This window comes from Bos javanicus, chromosome 10 (assembly GCF_032452875.1).
Source record: "Bos javanicus breed banteng chromosome 10, ARS-OSU_banteng_1.0, whole genome shotgun sequence".
In the NCBI taxonomy this organism is placed as follows: domain Eukaryota; kingdom Metazoa; phylum Chordata; class Mammalia; order Artiodactyla; family Bovidae; genus Bos; species Bos javanicus.
Genome location: NC_083877.1, coordinates 18,954,785 through 18,978,379, shown reverse-complemented (window position 1 = coordinate 18,978,379; position 23,595 = coordinate 18,954,785). Strand labels below are relative to the sequence as shown.

General features: G+C 52.6%; 1 protein-coding gene across 2 annotated transcripts in view; it reads left to right on the top strand.

Moving 5' to 3' along the window:
- The window catches only part of GRAMD2A (GRAM domain containing 2A), a 37,891-nt gene extending 15,655 nt beyond the window's left edge, over positions 1 to 22,236 (top strand). For both annotated transcript variants that reach the window (XM_061430272.1, XM_061430273.1), the window contains exons 2-12: positions 13,275 to 13,358; positions 14,203 to 14,260; positions 14,614 to 14,689; positions 15,748 to 15,851; positions 16,449 to 16,547; positions 16,674 to 16,745; positions 17,268 to 17,330; positions 18,311 to 18,455; positions 18,691 to 18,790; positions 19,674 to 19,778; positions 20,037 to 22,236. In XM_061430272.1, coding sequence (XP_061286256.1) covers positions 13,275 to 13,358; positions 14,203 to 14,260; positions 14,614 to 14,689; positions 15,748 to 15,851; positions 16,449 to 16,547; positions 16,674 to 16,745; positions 17,268 to 17,330; positions 18,311 to 18,455; positions 18,691 to 18,790; positions 19,674 to 19,778; positions 20,037 to 20,040 — 910 coding nt within the window. In that variant the 3' untranslated portion in view covers positions 20,041 to 22,236. The remainder of the gene's footprint in view (positions 1 to 13,274; positions 13,359 to 14,202; positions 14,261 to 14,613; positions 14,690 to 15,747; positions 15,852 to 16,448; positions 16,548 to 16,673; positions 16,746 to 17,267; positions 17,331 to 18,310; positions 18,456 to 18,690; positions 18,791 to 19,673; positions 19,779 to 20,036) is intronic.
- The last annotated feature ends 1,359 nt before the right edge of the window (positions 22,237 to 23,595 follow it).

Below are 23,595 nucleotides of genomic sequence, written 5' to 3'. Positions count from 1 at the left end.
AGGCTCTGTTTATGTTTCTCCTAGGTGCTATATACCTCTGGCCTCAGGGCTTTTGCAAATCAGAAACCCTCTAAACAGTGGTCCCCAACCTTTTTGGCACCAGGGACCAGCTTCATGGAAGACAATTTTTCCACAAATGGGTGGGGGGAATGGGTGGTTTCAAGATGATTCAAGCACATTATAGTTATTGCACACTTTATTTCTATTATTATTACATCAGCTCTGCCTCGGATCATCAGATCCCAGAGGTAGGGAACCCCTGCTCTACAATGACCCCTCCCCAGTACCCTCCAACCCTCCTCTCCCCCACCAGCCCCTTGGTCTGACTAGCATTGCCATCAGGGCAAATGCTGCTGCTGTGTCTTCAGGGAAGTCTTCCCCTCTCTCTGCAGTTGATTCAGGGCTCCCTGATTGAGGTGCTCTCAGACACTGTGCTTTGCCTTCATAGTACACATGACACAGTTATAATTATGTATTGATCTCTATAAATATTTGTTTCACGTCTGGCTCTCCCACCAAGCATTTTGGGGATAGTAGTTTGCCTCATGCCTTTTCGTACACACAGCACTTACACAGAGCTAAGTGAGTCCAGGCATTCAATTGGAGTTTAGAGGAGGGAGGCAGAGTGGCCGGCAGCCTTTGAGGGCTATGCTGTTGCCAGCCTCTCCTGGGGTCGGCGTTCTTCTGACCACAGGGAGCCAGTGGCCAGCTTCTGCTCACCCAGTCCTGGGCTCAGCTTTGTTGTTCCCTCAGACAACATTTGCTTTCTCTCCTGACTGGAGACTTTCTTGCCCCTTTGCTGAGGAGTAACTGAGGCCCAGAAGGAGAGAGTGGCTTCCCCAAGGCTGTGAGAAGTTCTTTCAGACCTGCCTCCCTGTCCCCACACCCAGGGTCTTTCGGGACCCTGTGACCTCTCAAGATCCCCAGTGCTCTGAAAAGAGCTGAGTGGGTTCCCAAAGCTAGCGTGATTCTGAGATGGGTGTCCCAGAGTGCACCGCATGGGATCCATGGATGGACAGAGTTGACTTGTCCCGGGAGCAGCCACCCCTCCTGGCAGCCTGGAGCATCTGAGGGTGTCTGTGGGCCCTCCGCTCAGCAGGCCTAGCAGAGGGTGGCCCCCAGGAGCACAGGAGTGCTCTGTTTCTTAATGAATGCAAGTCTGTGTTTAGACCTGAATGACCAGCTTCTAGTCTGGAAACAGCCAGGCCCCAAGTGGCCTGCCAAGAAAAAGTGGTCTGTGACCAGGTCCAGGGTGCCAGCTCACCCTGATTCTGCTCCAGCAGTGGGCACAATGGGACGGGGCCAGCGACAGGCGGGTCACTCTGCAGGACCAGCTCCCTGCTCCATCGTAGCCTGGGCTTTGTAGGAAATCCTGGATGTCTCCCGGAGCGAAGATTCCAGGTTTCGGCCGTTTGCCCAGCAGTCTCCCTGGTGACTGTTCTCAGTTTGCAAGTCTTTGCGCTCTGGCCAGGAAGGGGGCCAGTTGTTGGTCTCAGACCTCTGGTAGGGGGAGAAGAGAGGACGGGATCCTGAGTATGGCTGGGTCTGAGCTCTGGGAGCACCTCTGAGCTTAAGGGGGTGGGAGACTGTTCATGGGTGCTGCCCCAGGTTTGAAGAGGGCCTTTCCACAGCCGCAGTGGAAAGCCGCCTTTCCACAGTCACCAGGAAAAAGATTCAGTCACATAGGACATGTATGGAGCTTTGTGGGGAGAGTGGGGGGCTGGTGGTGCCTCCATCTCTGCTTCTCATGGGGCTCTCACCTCTAGGCCTCCTTCAGGGGACAAGGTGGGACGAGGGAGGTGGGGCAGGGTGCGGGCACGGGTGGGAGGCTCAGTGGGCAAGGCTGAGAGAACCCACCCCTTGACCAAGGCTGGGCCGTGACCTCTCTCAGATCCTCACAGGAACCCTGACCATCTGCAGAGAGAGGGGATTCTCCTCTCTTTACAGAGGAGGAAGCAGACTCAGAGGAGGGGCCTGGGGGTCAGCGGGGAGGGAGCCAGAGGCAAACTTGAGCGGTTGCCCTCACTCCAGGTTCTTAGGTTTGCATCCCGAGCCCCTACTGATGCTAAAGAAACTACACAGAGGAGTTTCCTACAGGAAGCATTTGTGTATTCAGTCAACAGTTATTGAGCACTTACTGTATGCCTGGAGTTGTGCCAGGCCCTGGGGTAAGACAGGAAGAGGGGAGACAAGCCACAGCGACAGGCAAGGCGGCAAGGAGCTCTCTGAGCAGACGCAGGGAGTGGGCACAAGGAGGGAGTGGTCTGCGTTCCTGGAGGCACAGGCTGGCCAGGCTTCAGGGGGAGAGGTGCTGAGGGATCGCAGCGAGGGGGTTTCCACCTGGGGCAGGAGCAGCTTAGCTGAGTGGGGGCCCTGACAGGGCTGGGAGCGGTGGCTCATTAGCACCACTCCCAGAGGCAGAGGAGGAGTCAGCCTGAGCACTTTGCCCCCGAATTCTGTCCCCATGAGGAGCAGGGCCATCCTGGTGTGCTGAGAGAGCCCAGTCCTGGGCGGGAGGTCAGGGGGCAGGGAAAAGCTGTGGGGCCCCTTAACCAGGGCTGGTCCTGTCCACCAAACAGCTTGACTAATGAAAGAAGTTGGGACCAGCCTAGCTCTCGGCCCTCCCAGCTCCCACTCAATGGGAGGACCCAGGGTTTCTGAGATCCCGGGAGGTAGGAGTTCTTGTTAGCACCAGAGCTCAAAGGGGTCCTTGTTCAGGCTGAATCCAGCTGCCCCAAGTGGGCGGGGCCAGCCCACATCTCCTGAGCAACTAGCTCTCCCAGTTTGTTTGGTTCTTGGAGTCAGGAAAATAAAATCTGGTGGACGGGTCTTATCTAAGGAACCCTACTTACGAGTGGCGCTCCTGCCTGGTCATCTCAGCTCAACAGAGTCACTCTCTGCCTCCCTGAGTCCCCTTCTACTGGCCCTTTGGGGAGAGTGGGGGCCTGGCCCTGCAGCAGGAAAAACTCGAGGAAAGGACAGAATTTGGGACCCCAAGCCCCTCCAAGCAGTGTGTGCACTTTTCAGCCAGACTGAAGTTTGAATTCCATCTCCACTACTCTCCAGTTATGTGGTCAAGAGCAAGGAGCTTTACCTCCCTGGGTCTCAGTTTCCTTATCTGTGTAATGGGGATGATTCATCTCCATTGTGTGACTAGAGTTGGACTGATTAGGGGAAATCATGAGCCAGATTCCTTCACCTCCTTCTCCCTGAGGGCTCCCTTGTTAACAGGGCCGGACTTGATCTGAACCTTCTTCAGAGTTCTCTTCCCTCTCCTGGTCCTGAAGGCTCATTGCGAGTATGGTTCCCCCAGCTGTGAGTATCAGACCTCTATGGAGTCCAGGCCCTGCGCTGGCAGTGAGCCCAGCTGAGCTTCCCTCCTTCACCCCGTGGGTGAAGTGTAAGTTGTACCATCTGCCCCCATTGTGTCTTTTTTTTTTTTTTGAACTTTTTAAAATTTTATTTTATTTTTTTTGGTAAATAGTGGGGTGACACTAGGCAATTATTTCTTTTTTTTAGTTTATTTTTTTAATATAAATTTATTTATTTTAATTGGAGGCTAATTACTTTACAATATTGTATTGGTTTTGCCATACATCAACATGAATCCGCCACGGGTGTACATGTGTTCCCCATCCTGAACCCCCTGTCTTTTGTGTCTTAAAGGACATCATATATCTGTCCTCATGTGTGGTCTTTGGGCAAACCAGGTGTAGGGGATTTTGGTCTTGGCTGCAAGGGCCTGGGCTCTGGAAGGAGAATTGAAAGTTAAGGAGTAGGCGAGGGGAACATACCCTCTTTGCTGTCTCCCTGATGGAGCGCTTGGCCCACGGCCCACCTGCTTCTTTCTCTCTTTTAAAAAGATATTTACTTGGCTGCACTAGGTCTTAGCATTGAACTCTTAGTTGTGGCACGTCGTGGGATTTTAGTTCCCTGACCAGGGATCGAACCCGGGTCCCCTGCATTGTAAGGGCGGAGTCTTAGCCACTGGACCACCAGGGAAGGGGTTACCAGGGACGGCTCCACCTGCTTCTCTGTCTACTCTCTTCCTCAGTCTAGACCCAGTCTCCAGTGCACCCAGTGACTCTGGCCAAGCACACGTGCCGCTCCCTCCTGCCGGCTCACTGCCTCTGGCCGCCCACCTCCACCTCCCCTATCTCCCAGTTCGGATTCATCAGAAAGAGAACCTGACGGGCCAGCTCAGTTTTTCACTCTGAAGAGGCTGCTGGTCGGCTTGCAGGTGGCTTTGCTCAGGTCTGGAGCACACCTGTGGCTCTGTTGGCCTCGGCCAGGGTCCTCTGTACAAACAGGGCAGTCTTGGGAAGCCGGGTCTTTGATCCTCCATGTCTCCCATTATTTCGAAACAGCTGAAGGCTGTAAAGGGAAACTCAGCATATTCCTGACCCAGGGGTTCTCAGAAAGCTCCTGGGAAGGAGGATTTGTGACTAGGCTTCGCGCCTGCCACACCCTTTGCCAGGGTTGCTGAGCAGGACAGATGGATTGGCACCCAGCATGTGGCCCCCAACTCAGAGCCCCATCCCTTACATTCAGTGTGGAGTTCAGTTATGGGATTCTCTCCCCCTGCCTTTAAAAAAACCTTTTATTTACTTAGCTGCCTTGGGTCTTGGTTGTGGCATATGGAATCTAGATCCCTGACCAGGGATCAAACCCAGGCCCCCCTGTGTTGGGGGCGTGGAGTCTTAGCTACTGGGCCACCAGGGAAGTCTTACCTTTTCTTGTGGGGGGGAAAGGGTGAAGCTGTTGTTGTCTTGAATATGGACATAGGAAAATTATTAGAAAATAAGTGCGGTGCAGCTTCTGGGTAAGAAATAATAGAGTGATTTTTTGCAAAGAGAGATTGCCTTTCGTCTTCCGGTTTCAGTGTTTGATTGAACCTGACTCTGAGTTCAGTTGATGAGCCTGACTCTGTCCACATGATTCCAGTTTCCCTTGGAGAGAGGTCTTGTTAACCAGTTTTGGGGAGGTATGTGGGGACAGTGGCCCCAAGAGAAAGTTAGGGAGGCTCTTGGGAAGGGCACAGTGTAGTTCAGGCTGGCCCTGACACATGGGAAGGCAGGTCTTACTTCCTTGGCACAATTCAGTAAATGAACTCTGCGACTTCCACAGATGAAAGAAATCTCTATTAACAGTGTGATTCCCTGTCTTGCCAAGGATGTTCCTGGAACTCTGGAGGGCCAGGTGGAGGCACAGGAGGGTCAGGGCCCCAGGTCCAGAGCCCAGGCAGGAGGATCAGCCATGGAGACCAGGAAGTCCACGTCTCCCTCTGAACCACAAAGAAAGGAGGGGTTTAAAATCACCTGAGAGCTTTTAAAAGTCTGAAGTTGAAACTCATGACCCGGCAATTCCAATCCTAAGTGTTTATCTGTAGGAATGAATACTTGTGTCTGCCAGACAGGTGCTGGAATGTTTGTAACAAGGGTTTTGTAATAGGCAAAACTGAAAACTCAACAGCAACATGCCCTTCAATGGTAAAATTAATCAATCAATTGCAATCTGTCTATATACTGGAATTCTAAAGATTGGTGAAAATGCACAGTTTGCAACCACACGCAGCACTGTGGATGAATCTCACAAGTGTGTTGCCAAGCAGAAGAAGAACATGTACCATATGATTCCATCCATAGAAAGTCCCTGAAGAGGCAGAGACAATCCATGCTGCTGGAATCAGGCTGGTGTTTATCACTGACCCAAGGCGGGGGTAGGGGCGATAGGACTGGAAGAAGCAGGAGGGGCTTTGTGGGGGCAGGTTTCCAGGTTTGGTCCATTGGCAAAATACATTGCACTGTACACTTATTTTATGTACACTCTTTAATATGTAAATGAAATATCAGTAACAAGTTAAAAATGTGTGGTTACCTAAATGCTATCCCCAGAGATTCTGATTTAATTGGTCTGAGAACAGGGCTCAGGCATCACTTTTGTTTGGATGGTTTTTTAAAAAGCTCTAGAGGTAATTCTAGTGTGTCCCCAACAGAGTTAACAGAATGGTCTCTTTTCTCTGTGAAGTAAGTGGTGAGCTGTGTGTTGAGAGGTAGAGCTGGGGGAGTTTGGAGGTGCCCTAATGTCTAGGCCATGGAGCCCCAGTGGCTGATGTTCCTTCCAGGATGTGTCTGTCCCTCAGTGGCTTTATCCGTGGTCTGTGGCTTTGCATTCTCAGGGGCTGCTGCCGTGTTTTCTGTTTGGAAGAGGTCTCTCCTTGGACCAACCGGGGCCCAGCATCCTGGCTGCTTGCAGGAGGGAGTGGAGCTGTGCTTGGCCTTGAGAAGAGCTGACAGGACCCACAGGATGCTCTAGCATCTCAGATGGCCACTAGCAGACAACTCGGGAGAGTGTGTGAACACCCACCCTGGGGGAGGAGACGCCCAAGGGGACCCTCCTGTGACCACAAAGTCCTAGCTGGTTCACACTGTCAGGCCTGGCCAAGTTTTCCACTTCAGCATCAGCCACGGGCACTGCTGCTGCCTGAGGCTTGAGGAGCCTTGGGGGGAGGTTTGCCCAGTGGTCAGGGAAGGTTGTGGGCGGGGGGCTGGGTAAGCCAAGGCAGTGTTGCCAGTGAGCACTACTGTGAGGGCAGGAGTGGCCCAGCCTGTGCTTTCCCCCACATACCCTGTCCCATGCTGTCTGAGCCACTTTATCCTCTTCTGTATGGCTTCTGCCTCCCACCTGAGCTCCTCTTTGATTATTCAGCCAGCACGGATTGAGTGCCCGGTGCTGCTGGGCTGGGCTGTCTGCCTTCTCCACAGGCTGGGGCTCCTGGAAGGGGCCATCTGTGGGTGACCCCCATCTGCTCCTGTCCACCACCCCTCCCCTTACTGCTGGGTACCCATCATTCTCTGGACTTCCTTCACTCTTTTTATAAAAAATCATTTATTTATTTGGCTGCACCGGGTCTTAGTTGAGGCATGCAGGATCTAGTTCCCCGACCAGGGATCAAACTTGGGCCCCCTGCATTGTTAGCTCAGAGTCTTAGCCACTGGATCACAGGGGAAGTCCCTCCTTCACACTTACTGTCTGGCTTTTTTTTCTCCCCTTCTCCATCTTCAAGTGTCAACATGTCTCTTTTTCGGTCTCTCCTTCATACTCATTCCTTTAGCAAACATTGGGTGCCTACTGTGTGCTGGGGGTACAGAGATGTAGAAGACACATGCCTGGTGGAGCTCAGATGTCTAAACAGACAAGCACTGGGGTGGTAAGTGCAGGAGCAGCAGCGTGAAAAAAGGGGCAAGGGACCACAGAGGAAGGATGCCCGGCTCTGCTGGGGGAAAGCTGGGAAGGCTTCACAGAGGAGGTGGGAGCTGAGCTGAACCTAGAAGGATGATTGGGGAATTCTCCAGGTAGATAAGCATGGCAAGGAATCCCAGGAAGAGCCAACATGCAGGGTGAAGGGGCTCCACTGAGTTGCATGGGTGAAGCTGGAAAGGAAGCAGGAAGGCCAGCTGAGGAGGCAAGCAGGAACTCCAGGAGGAAAGTCAGGAGGCGGGGTGGGGGATGGTTGGCAGGCTCAGATCTGGGCTGCAGATGGCTCTGTTGGCAGTGTGGATGTGGGAGAGGGCCAGGTGTGCAGGGCAGGGCGGGGGGCAGGTGTCGTTAGGAAGCTGATGCCAGCATCCAGGAGAGGGATGATGGTGGCCTTGGCTTGCCTGGTGCAGCAGGAGTGGGGACAGCGTATGGCATCGTGGCTCTCGGAGTTCTGGGGGTTGATGGGGTGTGGGGTGAGTTGAATACTCTGGCTTGGGGAATGTGGAGGATGAGGCCTTTCAAGGGGAAGCAGATTTGGGGACATGATACTGAATTCACTTTGATGGATCCGTCTAGATGGCAGGCTCTGCCGCTCAGGAGAGATGAGGTGTCACCGTTAGGGATTTGGATTGGAGAGTGTCTGCCTGGTGCAGGTATTTTGAGTCTGGGGGAGCAGAGAGAGAGAGAGAGAGAGAGAGAGAGAGAGAGAGAGTGTGTGTGTGTGTGTGTGTGTGTGTGTGTGTGTGGTGTCCCTTGAGACTTTGTCCCTGGGACCTATGGGAAGCGGCGAGGCTCTGCATCTCCGGCTCCCCTTTGCACTGCCTCTCTCTCTCCCTCTCTTAACCTCCTCTCTGTGTCTCCCCTTTCCTGAGGGGCCTGGCTCCTCTCCCGACATCTCTGAGTGCTAGCTGCCTGTACCCTCCCTCTCAGAAGCTCTCTTGGGCTGGGCAGGTTCATACCAGGCTCATGGGGTGATAAGCTCAGCAAGTATTTGTGGAAGGGATGGGCAGGTAGCCTGAGTTTTTCGGGCGTGAGGCCCAAGGGTGGGGCAAGCACAGCTGTATCCCCCAGATCAGCATCTTTCTTTCCCATCAGGCTCAGCAGGGTGAGAGGGCCTCATCTGAGGAATTTCCAAGCCTTTGCAACTCCCTCTGCTTTGTGTGTGTGTGTGTGTGTGTGTGTGTGTGTGTGTGTTGGTTTGTTTTATTCTCAAACTTATATTCTAGCTGTTTCCCTCAGATGTCTGGTAATTTTTTTTTTTTTTTTAGCTGCATGGCATATGGGCTCTTAGTTCCCTGACCAAGGGTCCAACCCACGTCCCCTGCATTGGAAGGTGATTCTTAACCACTGGACAAGTCCCTATAACCCGCTTTAATGTCCAAAATACTGAGCCTTCCCCGCTCCACCCTCCTCATGACAGTAATGATGTATTTTGTAGCTCTGATTGAAAAAATAGATATGAATTTGAAGACCCCTGATATTAATTCCACAGTCTGCATGTGGAGGTGGGATGGGGTTGCCCGGGCAGGAGGTGTCGTTCACAGCCCAGAGAGCAAGAGCAACTTGGTGGAGTAATTCTCTATGGGAACAGAGGCTGCCAGCAGGGTCGGGGGACTCAGGCTGGCCCCCCACTCTCCAGCTTCCTGCTCTTGCCATCTCTTTCCTCTGGATCAGAGCCCTGTTGCTCCTTGCATGGACCCTGCCTGACTGGTCCTGTTGGTGAATTCTTTTTTCTTTTTAGATTCATTTTTTTTTCTTGTCCTTTTTCTCTCTCTATATATATTTATTTTCTTTTTCTTTTTTTTTTTTTATGTTGGTGAATTCTTGATGACCATTGCCCCAGACCTAGCTTTTCACTGGACTTTGCTCCCATCTCTTTATTTCTACTCATCTAAACAAATACTATGGGAAAGAAGATGAATTAGTAGAGAGTCTGATTTGAAGATGATTTTGAAACCAGTGCAATTCTGCCATATCCAGGGTCTCTGAATCAACAGCATTATCAGGATGACCAGTAGGAGCTGGTTTTAATCGATGGATATAAAGGATTGGCTTTTGACCACCATGGTCATCACATGAAAAGAGGTTGCTATTGCTAAGTCACTTCAGTCGTGTCCAACTCTGTGCGACCCCATAGACGGAAGCCCACCAGGCTCCCCAGTCCCTGGGATTCTCCAGGCAAGAACACTGGAGTGGGTTGCCATTTCCTTCTCCAATGCATGAAAGTGAAAAGTGAAAGTGAAGTCGCTTAGTCGTGTCCGACCCTCAGCGACCCCATGGAATGCAGCCTACCAGGCTCTTCCATCCATGGGATTTTCCAGGCAAAAGTACTGGAGTGGGGTGCCATTGCCTTCTCCGTGAAAAGAGGTTACTTTTAGTTTAAACATATTTGAGATGTTTTCCCCTGTTTTCTTTCTGTTCTTTTAAAAAAAGTTTTGGCAGCACTATAGTAAATGTTGGTCCACTGTAAGCACGTGGCATCTTAGTTCCCTGACCAGGGATGGAGTCCACGCGTCCTGCATCGGGAGCGTGGTCTTAGCCTGTGAACCACCAGGGACGTCCCTCTTTCCATTCCCGTTTTCTTCATGGAGATGCTGTGGGAATCACAGCAGCCTTCTTTTGTTATTCTCATGGCCCTTCTATCTTCCAGCTTCTGTTTTTGATCTCGCTTACACTGTCTACACAAGTCACAAATGTGAACTGCATGCTGGTGTTGCCCTAGGCTCAGAGACTGCGGTGATGGCGGAAGTGTCCTGGAGCGCCTGGAGATGGGCAGTTAGAGCTCACCCACCGGTGTCTGAGAGGAGCCTGAGGTTCGGGGCAGTGAGAGCCCGCAGCAGGGCTCATCATTAGGCTGGGGAAGGGCCCAAGGCAGGCGCCCCTTCCTGAGGTCTTTGAACCTAAGGATGAGTTAGGTTTACAATCCATGCAAAGGATTGAGTATCCATGCAGGGTTAGGTGAGGAAGCCAAGCAGGATCGCAGTCCCACCCAGTTGGTGAGGCTCAGCTTCCTTTTCTCTGGGAATCTGGCTGTAACTTTGACTCTGTGTGTCATCTGAGCTCCTGCAGCCCTGGCAACTTGAATCACACTTTCTAGTACCTGAGTGACAGGCTTCCTGCCTCTGAAACCAAGACCCAGCTCCTCCTCCTTCCTCTTGGGGTCCTGTTTTACCTTTGGTTGTCTGGGCTGGAATGTGTTCCTTAGAGTGGAGCCCACATCTTTCTTCTCTTCCCTGGAGGCCCAGAGGGTTTCTGGGCTGCGGGGTTCAAGCTCATGAAGGCTTTTTCGACTTGTGCACACTTGCCTCGTGGGCCTTTCCTATTGAAGCACTCAAAGCAAGAAAGGAAAAGAGATGAAAGACAGGGCTGGAATCTGCCACACAAAAATTAAACACAAATATAGGAGCAATACCACAGACAGAACTAAAAGGCAAATAGGGGAAATATTTGCAAAAATGATAAACTAAGGATGAATCTTCTCAACAAAGAAGGTAGACAAATCAATAAGAAAGACATGAAGACACTTATAGATACTTCACAGATGAAATCCCAGTGGTCAAAATGTATTTGGCAAAAAATGTTGAACCTATCAGTAAGCAGAAATAGAAATGAAAACAATATATGTTCATTTATCAATTTTGCAAGGTGAGAAAAAGATCACAGCCAGTGTAGGGCCTGGATGTAGGGCAGTGGGCACCCTCATATAGTGCTGAAGGCCGTGCTCACCATCCGTATAGCATCTGGAAGGCATTTTGGAACTGGGTCTAAAAGATCCTAAGAGATGCTCATTCTTCATCCACTAATTTTACTTCTGAGAATCTATCCAAGGAATAAATAGTGACATGGGGAATGTCTCATGAAATCATGTTAAGCCACAAAACCAGGGCATACAAGTTATGTGATATATAATCCCACTTACACAAATTATATATTTATGAATAAATATTTTCTTTGTGTGACTTGGGGGAGAACTTTTTTTTACTTTTGGCCCTGCCCTGAGTATGTAGGATCTTAGTTCCCCCTCCAAAGTGAAAGTGCAGAGTCCTAACCACTGGACCACCAGGGAATTCCTGGGAATTTCTTTCTTATGGGTGATTTTTAAGAACTGTTTTTATTTATGTATTTTTGGCTGTGTCAGGTCTCAGTTATGGCATGTGGGGTCTTTCATTGTGGCACACAGGCTTAGTTTCCCTTCTGCATGTGGGATCTTAGTTCCCTGACCAGAGATCCAACTGGTATCCCTTGCATTGGAAGGCAGATTCTTAATCGCTGGACCACCAGGGAAGTCCCTTATGGGTGATTATTGATCATCATACTTTATATATTTTATATTTTTTGTATTTTCTATAATAAGCTTTAAAAGCTGAAGGTTTTGGGGGGGTCTCTGTGAAATGTGTAGTGATGGACCCAAATAAATCCAGAAGTTAGCTCTAGGAGCACACATGCGCGCTCAGTCATGTCCGACTCTTTGCAACCCCATGGGCTGTAGCCCACGAGGATCCTCTGTCCATGGGATTTTCCAGACAAGAATACTGGAATGGGTCGCCGTTTCCTCTTCCAGGGGGTCTTCCCAGTCCAGGGATGAACCTATGTCTCCTGAGTCTCCTGCACTGTGGGCAGATTCTTTACTGCCGAGCCACCTAGGAAGCCCTAGCTTTAGGAGTCAAGGGGTCAAATCAGTGGCACAACCTGTCACTTTGCAAGATTAGGAAATACATGATATGTGCACCAAAATTCTCCATAAGGTTGAGGACAGAGGTCACCAGCCCACGTGGTTGGGCCCATTTGGTGGGTGAGATCGTCTTGTTCCTTGCCGTGTGACACCGGTACAGCCTGCCCCTTGGCGGGTTTCTCAGTTTCCTATCTCTACAATGGTAGGGTGGGAGGGAGTCAGGTTAATAACCTTGAAGGGTCTTGGCAGATCTCGGCTGAGGCGATAACTCTGTTCTTTTTTTTAATTTAATTTAATTTAATTTTATTTTTTAACTGTACAATATTGTATTGGTTTTTGCCATATATCAACACGAATCCGCCACAGGTATACACGTGTTTCCCATCCTGAGATAACTCTGTTCTTGAAGAAAACTTTGACATTATCTGGTTACACAGCTGAGAGGGATGGAGTGCTGGGATCTGCAGGTTCCAGCTCCTTTCCTGCTGAGAGACCAGTGCACAAGACCCCGTTACCTATTCACGGCCACCTCGTTGCCCTGCCTGGGCCACCCTCTCTTCCCATCAACCCTGGGCTCACTCAGCTGGTTTGCCTACTCAGGCTTTATTGATTCCTAGTATTTCTGCTCTGGAGGAGCAGGAAAGGGTGAACTCTAGGCTTTGGAGCTGTTTATTGGAGGCGTGAACTGCAAAGTCTTTGGGGACCTCCACCTGCCTGGGGAGAGGTGTCTCCCCCCTGCCGGGCCCTCTCTGTGGGACATTTTTGAGATGGTTTGGCTCTCAGGGCTGAGCTACCCTGACGGTGTGAAGGTGTCAAGGCCACTTCCTGGTGTGGGGCAGCCCTGCCCCCCCAGCCCACACTCACCTTTGGGCTGACGTTCACACACAGATCTGTGCCGCATCACCTGCTCAGCCTTGATAAGGCCTCCAGTGCTCAGAGTCCTTTCCCAGAAGCTGGGATATTTATGGTAATACTGTCTGGGCGCTCTGAAACTTTTGCTTTCAGGCGTGAGCAAGTCTCAGGGTCCTCCCTCCCAGCTGCCTTCTTAAGAGTGGGGCTGGCAGCTCCATGGGAGGCTGATTCTCCTTCCGACCCAGGCATAAACTGGACTTCAGGCTTCCAGGAAGGCCAGTGAGTGAGGCTCCTCTCTCAGCTGCCCCGAACCCCTGCCTGGGGAGCTGCCTCCAGACTGTGACATCTCCAGCCTCCCCTGGAAGAGCAGGGCTGGCATTGGATGGGGAGCAGAGGCTTCCTGCCTGGACATGGTGGAGCTTGGTGGAGCTGGCCAGGAAGGGTATCCCCAGAGACCCTGCCTTCCTGATGAGGGCCCGTTTCTCCTCAGCAACCAACAGATGCACGGGAAGACGGCTTCTCTGAAGAAGAGCACCGAGAAGCTAGGCGGGGTCCAGAGAGCCCAAGACAGCAGGTGAGGCCCATTTCCCAGTCAGACATACGTCCGATTGGAGGTGGGCAGCCCTTGGGAGGTGACCTGTAAGAAAGGGGGCCTTAAGGCTGCGTCATGGGGTCAGTTTGGGCAAAGGCTGCCCGGGGCCTCTTCCTCCCACTCCCAGGCCTAGCCCAGGGCGCTGGGACCTAGCAGAGTCTAGGCTTCTCGGGTTCACATCCTCCTCTCTGCCCACCTGTCCTCAGGCCAACCTGGACAGGGCAAAGGTTTGCATTTCAGCAAACCACCCCCCATTCCACCTCTGCCAGCTTTGGTAGCCTCCGTCAGGTCAGGCTAGTCTGCCCAGCTCCCCACTGCAGAGCTGCAGGCCCAGGGAGGCGGCTGAGAGGAGGGCAGTCCTGCCTCCTCCATCATGGCCCATGGCCAGGCCCCAGAGCTGTGAGTCTGACACCTCCACCCCACCCACTCCCCATACTGAGCTCCATCCCTGGCCTCCTGCTCATTCATCCTGGGCCTGCTCCTCAGCTTGTCCCTTGGGCAGAGAAACAGGAGGGGGTTTTGACCCCAGGGGCGGTCGGCTCTAAGCATCTCTGGGAGGTGAGGCTCAGGTTGCCTATACCTTCTGGGGCTGCGGGGTGGCTGCGCACAGCTGACCCCTCCCTGTAGCAGGAGTGTCCCTGCCCAGGGCAAGCTCTGTGCTTGCTGTGCTCACCACTTTGCTGTGGCCCCTGGCAACGAGCCCCGGTCTCCAATCTCTGCCCCAAGCTGGTGGCTTGAGGCCAGGGCAGCACTGGCACCAAGGATGCATGTGGGGGAGGGAGGATTCGAGGTTCCTTGCCCCTGCAATGGTCTGTCTCCTTTGCAGCCTGTACTGGCCAGAAGGCTTGAAGGGTGAAGATGTGAAGAAGTGCAGACAAGAAGGGGTAAGTGGGTGGAGGCCAATTTCTTACTACCTGCCGGGGGAGGGGGTCCTAGGCTGCCTGACTTTGGTGGCTGTTGACTCTGTGGCCACAGGAAACCTGGTGGATGTCCCCTTCTGGGTGGGTGTTGTGTCCCCTTCCCGTCATGGGCTGCCTGTTAAGACCCCGTGTCACCAGGAAACAAGCTGTGCTCAGAACTCAGCCCTCCTCACCCACTGGCTGCTCACCTGCTGCTTCACGGCTAAGACCCCGTAGGCCCCCCAAGCCCTGTGGCCTTATTTCCTGGTGGCTGGAGCAGGGTCCTCTGGTGGTATGATCTCCTGGGACTTCTCAGACCCAGCTCCTGTGTTTTCCAGATGCTACTGAGTAAATACAACCAGCAGTACCACAAGCTATTTAAGGACATTCCCTTGGAGGAGGTGGTTCTCAAAGGTGAGCTGCCTCCCTGGGTTGGCAGGACAGGCCATCCTGCAGTGCCCGGAGCCCAGGGCCTCTCCCCCCAGAACCTCCAGGCACAAGTTCAGCCATGGGAACTGGCTGCCCTTTGAAGTGGTTGGTCTTTTTTTCTTCAGAAGTGTGAGAAGATTGGGCTGATTTGAGACATGGAGTTGGAAAGTTTTCTTGAATGTCAGGGCTTCCAAATCTCATTTCTGTTCTGCTCTTATCAGTGACTATTCTTTCCTGCTCAGACCTCTCAGGGAGTGTGTCGGAGCATTTGCACAAACAAGGCCCTCTCTCCAGGGAAGAGCAGGGCAAGAGGTTCTGCCTATGAGGGTGAACATCCAGGTTGGGGGACAGTGCAGAAACCTGGCAGATCTTTTGGGGCATGGGTGGAGGAAGAGGAAGGATCTAGCAGTCTGGAGGGGCAGGTAGAGTAGTTCAGTTCAGTCACTCAGTCATGTCCGACTCTTTGCGACCCCATGAACCACAGCACGCCATGCCTCCCTGTCCATCACCAACTCCCCCAAACCCATGTTCATTGAGTTGGTAATGCCATCCAACCATCTCATCCTCTGTTGTCCCCTTCTCCTCCTGCCCCCAATCCTTCCCAGCATTAGGGTCTTTTCAAATGAGTCAGCTCTTTGCATCAGGTGGCCAAAGTATTGGAGTTTCAGCATCAACATCAGTCCCTCCAATGAACACCCAGGACTTGTCTCCTTTAGGATGGACTGGTTGGATCTCCTTGCAGTCCAAGGGACTCTCAGGAGTTTTCTCGCACACCACAGTTCAAAAGCATTAATTCTTTGGTGCTCAGCTTTCTTCACAGTCCAACTCTCACATCCATACATGACCACTAGGGGTGGTCAGGATTCTCAGGAAAGGATGAGAGGGTGCTGAGGGAATGGATGGTTGGGGCCTGGGATTGGGGAGGGGACTGAGGAGTTCAGTCCCCGAGGCTGGACTCTGGACTCCTCTGGGTGGGAGGACCCAGGCCCTGGGGCTCCCAGCCGGGCCTTGCTCACGGCAGTCTCATTCGTGTGACTTCCCAGTGTGCTCCTGTGCCCTCCAGAGGGACCTGCTTCTCCAGGGCCGGCTCTACATCTCCTCCAACTGGCTCTGCTTCCATGCCAGCCTCTTTGGCAAGGATATCAAGGTAGTAATAAGTAGTAAGGCCTCAGCCCAGGGAAGAGAAGCCCCCGCCCTGTGGGCACACCTCAAGTCAGACCTGTCCCTCTGCACTCTGGCACTTGGTGAGGCCTCTCACTGCGAGGCATTCTACCCGGTGTCAGGGCAGTAGCCCCACCCCTTCCAAACAGGGCCCCGATTGAGACTCCACATCTGGCCTGAGCAGCCTGAAGAGTTCACTGCCGAGTTACTCTGCTTATGGGGTACCTCCTAAACGCCTTCACAAACCGAGTGGGATGTCACACTTTCGGGGCCATTAAGTGGCCAGGTGGTGGCTCAGGGAACTCTTACTGGATTATGGGATTCACCAGGGCAACCATCTTTGCCTCCTAGATGATGGAGTAAGAGCCTAGAGTGGAGTGTGCTGCCTTTGGGGTGGGAGATAACTGGAAGGGAATCCGCATGAGGTGGTGGGAGGTTCAGATACTCTCCTCCATGGGCCAGACTTGTCCATGGTGTTCGTGCTTGGCTCACTGCCAGGTGTGGCTGGGGCCCTAAGCAGGAGGCAGAGGGACCGTGTCCTTGGGGGTGAGTCCTGAGAGAAGCCTGCCTCTTCCCCCATCAGGTGGTCATTCCCGTCGTGTCTGTGCAGATGATCAAGAAACACAAGATGGCACGGCTCCTTCCCAATGGCCTGGCCATCACCACCAACACCAGCCAGAAGGTCAGTACGTTTCTGGGCCAGCGCGCCCTTGTGTGTCTCCTCGTCCCAGCCCCAGGAGTCCACAGTCTGACCCTGGCACTCTCCCGTCTTTACATACCTCGCGCCTTTCTGTTTTCTATATTCCAGTATGTCTTTGTGTCGCTGCTCTCCAGGGACAGTGTATACGACATGCTGAGAAGGGTCTGCACCCACCTACAGGTATGGAGCCTGGGGCAGGGCTGGGGCCCGGGAGATTGCTTAGGCCTGGACTGAGGTCTTGGGACATGGGTGTTGGGGGAGGTCGGCCCATCCTTTGGGCACAGGGAACCGAGGCAGAGAGAGGGGAGTAACAGGCTCAGGCTCAGTGAACCAGAGGCAGTCCCTGGACGGGGCGTCTGTGCTGGTGCGCGTGTCTCTCTGAGGCCATCGGGCCCCTGCGTTCCCACGTGCAGCCCTCACTTTTGCTTCCTGGGTGCAGACGGATGGGAGCATGAGGCCACTTCAGCTCTCTCTGGCCTGTGCTGAGGAAGGGGGAAGGCAGCAGTGTGGGGGAGTACATCCCCTTGGATTTGCCCTCTGCTTCAGGATTAACTAGGGATCCTCCCTGCAAACACTTTAGACTCCATCTGGCCCAAAGGGCTCATTTGGAGGTGAAGCTCTCTTGGAGTGTTAGTACTTCCCCACGTCTGACTTTGGCTGTTCCATGATAGACAGGTAACCCCTGTTCCCTTCTGTCCCCAGCCTTCAAGCAAGAAGAGTCTGTGTGTAAGAGAATTTCCAGAGGAACCTGAGTGCGAGTCTCTGGTGAGAACTAAGGCTGGGAGCAGAAGATGCTGGCCTGAGATTGCCCGTGGCTTTGAGACTTCAGGGCCTCCTGGTGGGGGGCCCACAGTGCAGAACTGGGGCACCAGGCTCAACAGCCAGTGGCATGCTGTGTCAGGGTGTCCCCAAGACCCACCATGCTCCATGCCGTGCAGAGTCCTGGGCAGATTATGTTGACATTCTGAGGAGAACACATGGCCAGCCCCTGGAACATGGCCCAGGTTGGACCCCCACACCTTCGTAGGTACAGAGCCAGCAACCCATCCTCTTCCCTTTAGTGGAGTCAGAAGGGCCTTCAAGGGGCTGGAGGTGTCCCTGAAATAGAGCTCTGAAGGCTATCATTCTAGAACACAGGCAGGCTCATTGTCGATTTGCCGAGGTCCTGGCCCTTTCTTTCGCTCCCAGGATCCTGGATAAGTAAAGTTTGTAGGGTAGGAGTGGGGGTGAGGGGGTAGCAATGACTCCAGGGTGTTCTGAAGTCTCTGTCTGTAACTATTAAGTGTTTAGCCAAGCATGTGATATGCACAATGCCATGCAGGGGATGGAAGGCTATGTTCCCATTTTTATTGATGGGGACCTTAAGTGCCCCTGCCAAGGGCAGTGATGTACTCAGAGCCCAGATTAGCAGGAAGCACGACTTATTCCATCTAAGATAGAGAGTGTGAGCTCTCCTGGACTCAGCTGATCTGAGCGCACACCTGGGTTGCCTCATGTCCTGGTTCTACACTAGCAGTCTTCAAAGAGGCCGTCCCCTGGAAGAGTGGCTGGTCACAGCAAGGGAGCAGATGAGAAATGTGATTGCTGTGACTGTGGTTTCCCTGCTTCTGGGTATCTGCTTTCATGCTTGCTAGGCATCCATACTGATAATATGTGGAAAGGCTTTGATAAACCTAGTATGGATCCTTAGGGCAACTGAGATCTCAAAGGCCAAGGTGAGACAGTGTCTCCTGCCTTCTCCACAGGAAGCCCTCATCCCCGAGATGAAGTGGAGGAAAGTGTGCCCCGCCTCCAGGTCCGTGTCTCTCCCAGATAGCATCCCTTGTATCTCTCGGGCATCCATGGAATCCACGGACAGCTTCTTCCCCTCCAGGGAGCCTCTGGGGTCTGGTGAGTTCAGCGTGCTTGTCCATGGCACCTGCTTGCAAAAACAAGCTTTTCTGTCCTCCCACTTCTGTGCAAAGAGATCATCACAGCTAGGAGGGTTTCTGAGGGCAGTTTCTTTCTTTCTGCAAATCCATGACGGAAAGCCAAGAGCTCAAGTGGCTTCAGAGAACAGGGGTTGGCAGTGGGCTGGGGACTTGTCTTCTGCCCCAGGAAGATGCCGAATGCTGTCCTTTTGCAGAGATCTCCGACTGTGAGGAGGAGAAGCTGGAGGAGGGGCCCATGAGCAACCGGGAGCTCAAGCTCTGGGATTACCCGCTCCTGAAGGTCTTCTTTGTGCTGTAGGTGACTGGAGAGTGGGGGGTGGGGGGGCAGACCTGACTCAATCTGCCTGGTGTATGGGTGTTTAAAGCCGGTGCCTTGGTGTGTGGGGAAGTCAGTGTCCAGAGTGAGGGAGAAGGTTCTGAGTCAGCTGTAAGCTCCTGGGTGGTGGGGGTGGCCATGCAACAGCCCCTTCTGGAGCAAGATAAAGTATCTCCGGTTTTCATTCCTTCAAACTTGTAATTTAGGGTTAAGGCTGTAGGGAAGGGGAAATATTTGAAACTATTGAAGAAAGAAAAAGTTGTAGAGGATTGGGGAGGGAGGGGTCTGCAAAGTCTGAGAGGCCCATCAGCTAGACCAGGGGAGGGCCATGGCCTTCCCACCGCCTACCACTGGGGTGTTTTCTGGGACACCAGGCTTGTCTGTCATTCAACCTAAGAGCTAGTAGAGCAGTGAGCTTGGTGGGATGTTTTATGAACAGCTAGCGAGCCTCTGATTCCCTTGCCTTACCTCGGCACCTTCCTCTGGGTCTGCTGGCAGGGTTTTGACTGTCAACCTCAGCATTTGCCTGGGGGAAGGGCTACCACCTGGGGGGGTAATCTTAGTGGCCTCACAGGGCGGGTGTGGGACCAAGGTGGCTGGTTAGAGGGAAAGTGGGCTCTGCTGAAGGACCCAAAACTCCTGTGGGGCTTCAGGGACACTTTCCTGGGGACGAGTCTCAGGACCCCCTTGTGGCTTCTGGGAAGAAAGAGGCCCAGGTCCGAACGAAGCTGTACGCAAAGGGTTCTTCAACTCCTCCAGTTGAAGGAACTAGCTTAGTCCCACTCCTATGTTTGGTGATCCTGTAGAAATGCCCCCTTTCTAGAAGAGAGACTCACCTCCTCCCTACCCCTTTTTCTCCAGGATCTGCTTCTTGGTCATGTCTTCATCCTACCTGGCGTTCCGCATCTCCCAGCTAGAACAGCAGTTATGTTCCCTGAATTGGGGCGGCTCGGTCCCTAGGCACAGGTGATGCCCCTTCTCTTTCTCATGCTTCTGGGATTGAGGGTGAAGGACAGGAGCTAACACCCATGGCCAGGCTCCTTGCTAGTCTGGCTGGCCTTGGCCTTGCCCTTGAGCTGGTTTGTTGGCCCTCAGCGAGGTTGGGCAGGGTATGCAGGGTACACAGACCCCACCTTGACCTGCCCTCATGGGTGGACCCACTAACTTGTCTGTCTGTCTTCTAGGCCCTTTGTCTGACCTGTGTGCCATCTCTTCTGTGTGCAGGTAACAGCCACTTGGCCTTTGACCCCAATCCTCCAAGAGGAATGCTCTGGGTGCTAAGGTGCCACCATCGAAGCCCTTGGTTTGTGCTGCCGCTGTGTTGAGACCGAGTCAGAAAGAAAATATTGCAGAATCCTTCTCCTCCCCGGAGCTCTTCTCCCTCCTTATTTAAATGAGTGGTCTGAAGTACCTGTTTACAAAACTCCTGCAATTTTGGGACTGAGATGGAAAGCCAAGTTTCTGGAAATAGACAAGGAGTTCTGTACACTAAGCTTTAGCAGCCACTTATGTGAAAAAAAATTTTTTTAACTTGCTCCTTGGAAACAGTTCTGACACACAGGTAGAGCATCTGGGACCACTGCAAGGGACAAAGGCCATGCTTTGATACCAAGCACATGGCCCACGCCAGTGGTGGGACAGCGGCCAGAGCCCAACTTGGCAGTGTGGGCTCCACTCTCTTCCAGCATATTGTGCTTTCACTTGGACCCCCGAGAGTTCCTGTTCTGGGGCCCAAAGCGTTTCTCTGCAGGTGGCCAGGGGCCCATGCAGGGCAAACTGGAGGCAGTGAGGTGAGCTCTGAGTGAGGAGAGGAGGTCTGTGGCCAGGATTCTAGCTAGGGGCGTGTTCATGGTCTGTGCAGAGGCTCCGTTCTGGCCCCTCTTGAGGAGGCGGGCTCAATCTGGGACCTCACGACTTGCAGCAGGGGAGAATGGCAGCGGCTGTGCAGAGAACAGAGGGCCAGCCTTCTGTGTCCTCAGTTGCTGTTTCCTGGTGAGACAGGGGGAGCGGAGCTTTTTTGATCACTGTGGTCACAGACCAGGTACTCGATCTTCCCCTGGTGTGCTCAAACATTTCCAAGGTGCCCCATGTGGGAAGTGGGGGATGGGAAGGGTAGTGCTGTGATTGGAGGTCTACCCTTGTACTCCCTGCTTCACTGCCTGGATTTTGGACGTGGCCAACGGCAGCCTGATGGGCTTGATGGTGTTGGGCCACCACAGGGCAGAGCTCACTATGTCAGCTGCAGGCCATGCAGGAGGGTCCTCCACACCTTGGGCTCTGTTCTCCATGAGTAAAATGGAGGTGTCCAAGCTGGGCCGGTGACTGCAGGGACCAGGCCAGGGGCGTCTGTCTGATATCTTTGGAAGCAAGAGAGGTAGAAGACAGGAAGAAGGGACATGGTGGCTTTGCCTTAGAGACTCCTCCTCCTCTGACAATGTCTCCTCAATGCTACAAAACTTCTGTGCTTTAAAACTCTCCTGGGACTCCGATCTGCCAAGACAGTGTCTTTGGAGGTGCTGGAAAGGCCTTAGTGAGGAGGCCAGACATATCAGGGAAAGTCACTGGTGATGGGTGGGTGGGGTCAGAAATAGCCACTTTTTCCCTCTTCAGACACCTGAGAAGTTAACTGGTGGGGGTGGGGGTGGGGGTGGGGGTGCGGGTATCCTGGTGGAAATTATTTACTGTGGAGTGTGACTGACCTGTTTATGACAAACCCAGATGAAGTCTGGAGGGACTGACAGGAGGTGATAACTTCCTAAACTCAGGCTGTAGGTCTCTCCATCCCAGGCTCTAGGATCGGGCTCAGAGCCTGGCCTTGAGGGATACTTTCACTCAAGATGTATGTCTCAGGTACAACTCACGGCTCCATTCTCCCTGCAGCACCACGCTGGATGCATGCCTGTCCTATTTTAGGAACCAGATCCTTGTTTTCAGGGAAATAATCCTACTTGCCCCAATGCCTCCCCTCCCTGGTCCTTGCTGAAGGGCAGGGAGAACAGGTCCATTCTCTGAACCTTGCTGGGTTGAGCCAGAGGTCATAAGAGGTGCCAAGTCATGGGTGGCTATGCCAACATGATGGTGAACCTAGCCTCCAGTCTCCATGCCCCGGGCTCAGAGAGGGCAAGAAGCGTGCAGAAGGGTAGGTGGCTGTGGAGGCCCTCTTGGGGCCCAGAGCTTTGAGTGACTGCAGTGTGCCTGTCCCTCTGGAGGGCCCTCTGTTTCTTCCTTCTGTTCCCCAGCCTGTTCCTTTGGCCAGGGTGCCTTCTGTTGTGCTCAGTTATAAACCATGTGTATTTATGCAGACCTGCTTGCATTGGCAGATGCTTCTCTAATTCCTTGAGAATTTGGTTCAATTGTCTTTCAGTTGTTCCACTATGGCATTAAACGTTGAAAATGTTTTAAAATAAAAATCTGATTTTTCTAATCCTGTGGTATGGAAAGTTCATTTTTAGGTTTTGATTACTCACTAAAGGTACTCTTACTGAAGTATTTGGCACCAAGGAGACTGACGGGGCCCAAGTCATTCCCAGAATCCCAAGCACTCTGCAGATCTCATGGGACTTTAGCTGAGCTGACTCACACGGCAGGCATAAGGGATGGTTCGGATGGCCACAGCACACAGCACAGCGTCCTGCCTTGGCTGGGTGGACACTGAGAATGCTTCCCCATTTCTGCTGGGCACTCCAAAGCAAGGTCTGTGGGTCAAACAGTACTGTGCTCCTGACTCAGGAATTAAACTCAGAGCGAGGAAACTCCTGTGTCCTTTTCTATGATATCAAGCCCAGATTTCGGGGGTTAAAGTCCAATTTGGGAGACTTCCCCCATCTCCAGTGGTTAAGAATCTGCTTGCCAATGAAGAAGACACCAGTTTGATCTGTGGTCCAGGAAGATCCTACATGCCGCAGAGCTACTAAGCCTATGCATCATAACTTCTGAAGCCCAGGTGTGCTTAGGGCCTGTGCTTTGCAGCAAGAGATGACACTGCAATGAGAAGCCCGCACACGGCAAGGAAGAGCGGCCCCCGCGCGCAGCAACTAGAGAAAGCCCGTGTGCAGCAGTGAAGACCCAGCAGGGCCCCAAATAAATATTAAAAAAAATCCAATTTGGGCCACCTCACCTTTCTTTCTCCTTGGGAGGCACCCCTCCAGTAGTGATCTGTTCCTTCAGTAAATACTGAGCCCAGATCCTGAGCTAGTGCCAAGGACAGACCAGTGGTCAGTCAGGCAGTATCGCCGCGTCCCCTGTGGCTCTTGCATTCCACATAAACGTAAGTTCCAGGTAAATCATGGACAAACAAGGTAGTTGCAGATTCTGATTATGTTCCATGAAGGAAAGAGACTGATACGAGATACAGGGAAAAGGGAGATGGCTTTAGATGAGTGGTCAAGAAATGTTCTCTGAGGTGAGATTTAAGTTGCTGCTTTGCTTCAGGGATGCGGAGCCAGTCATGAAAAGAGCTGGGGAAAGAATGTTCCTGGCAAAGGGTTGGTATCTGTGAAAGGTAGGAAAGAAGGCATGTGTCTCTGAGGAATGGAGACCATCTGCATGAATCTGGAATACGAGTCAATGGGAGACTGACATGAAAAGAGGTTGGAGAGGTCAACTCAGTGACAACAAAACAACCTATTTAAAAGTCGATAAAGGACCTGAATAGACATTTCAACATCACTGTCACTAGGAAAAAGCAAATCAAAACCACAATTAGATACCACTTCATATCCATTAGGATGGCTACTAGCAAAGAAAACAAGAGTCCCTAAAAGCATTAATGAGGATGAGGAGA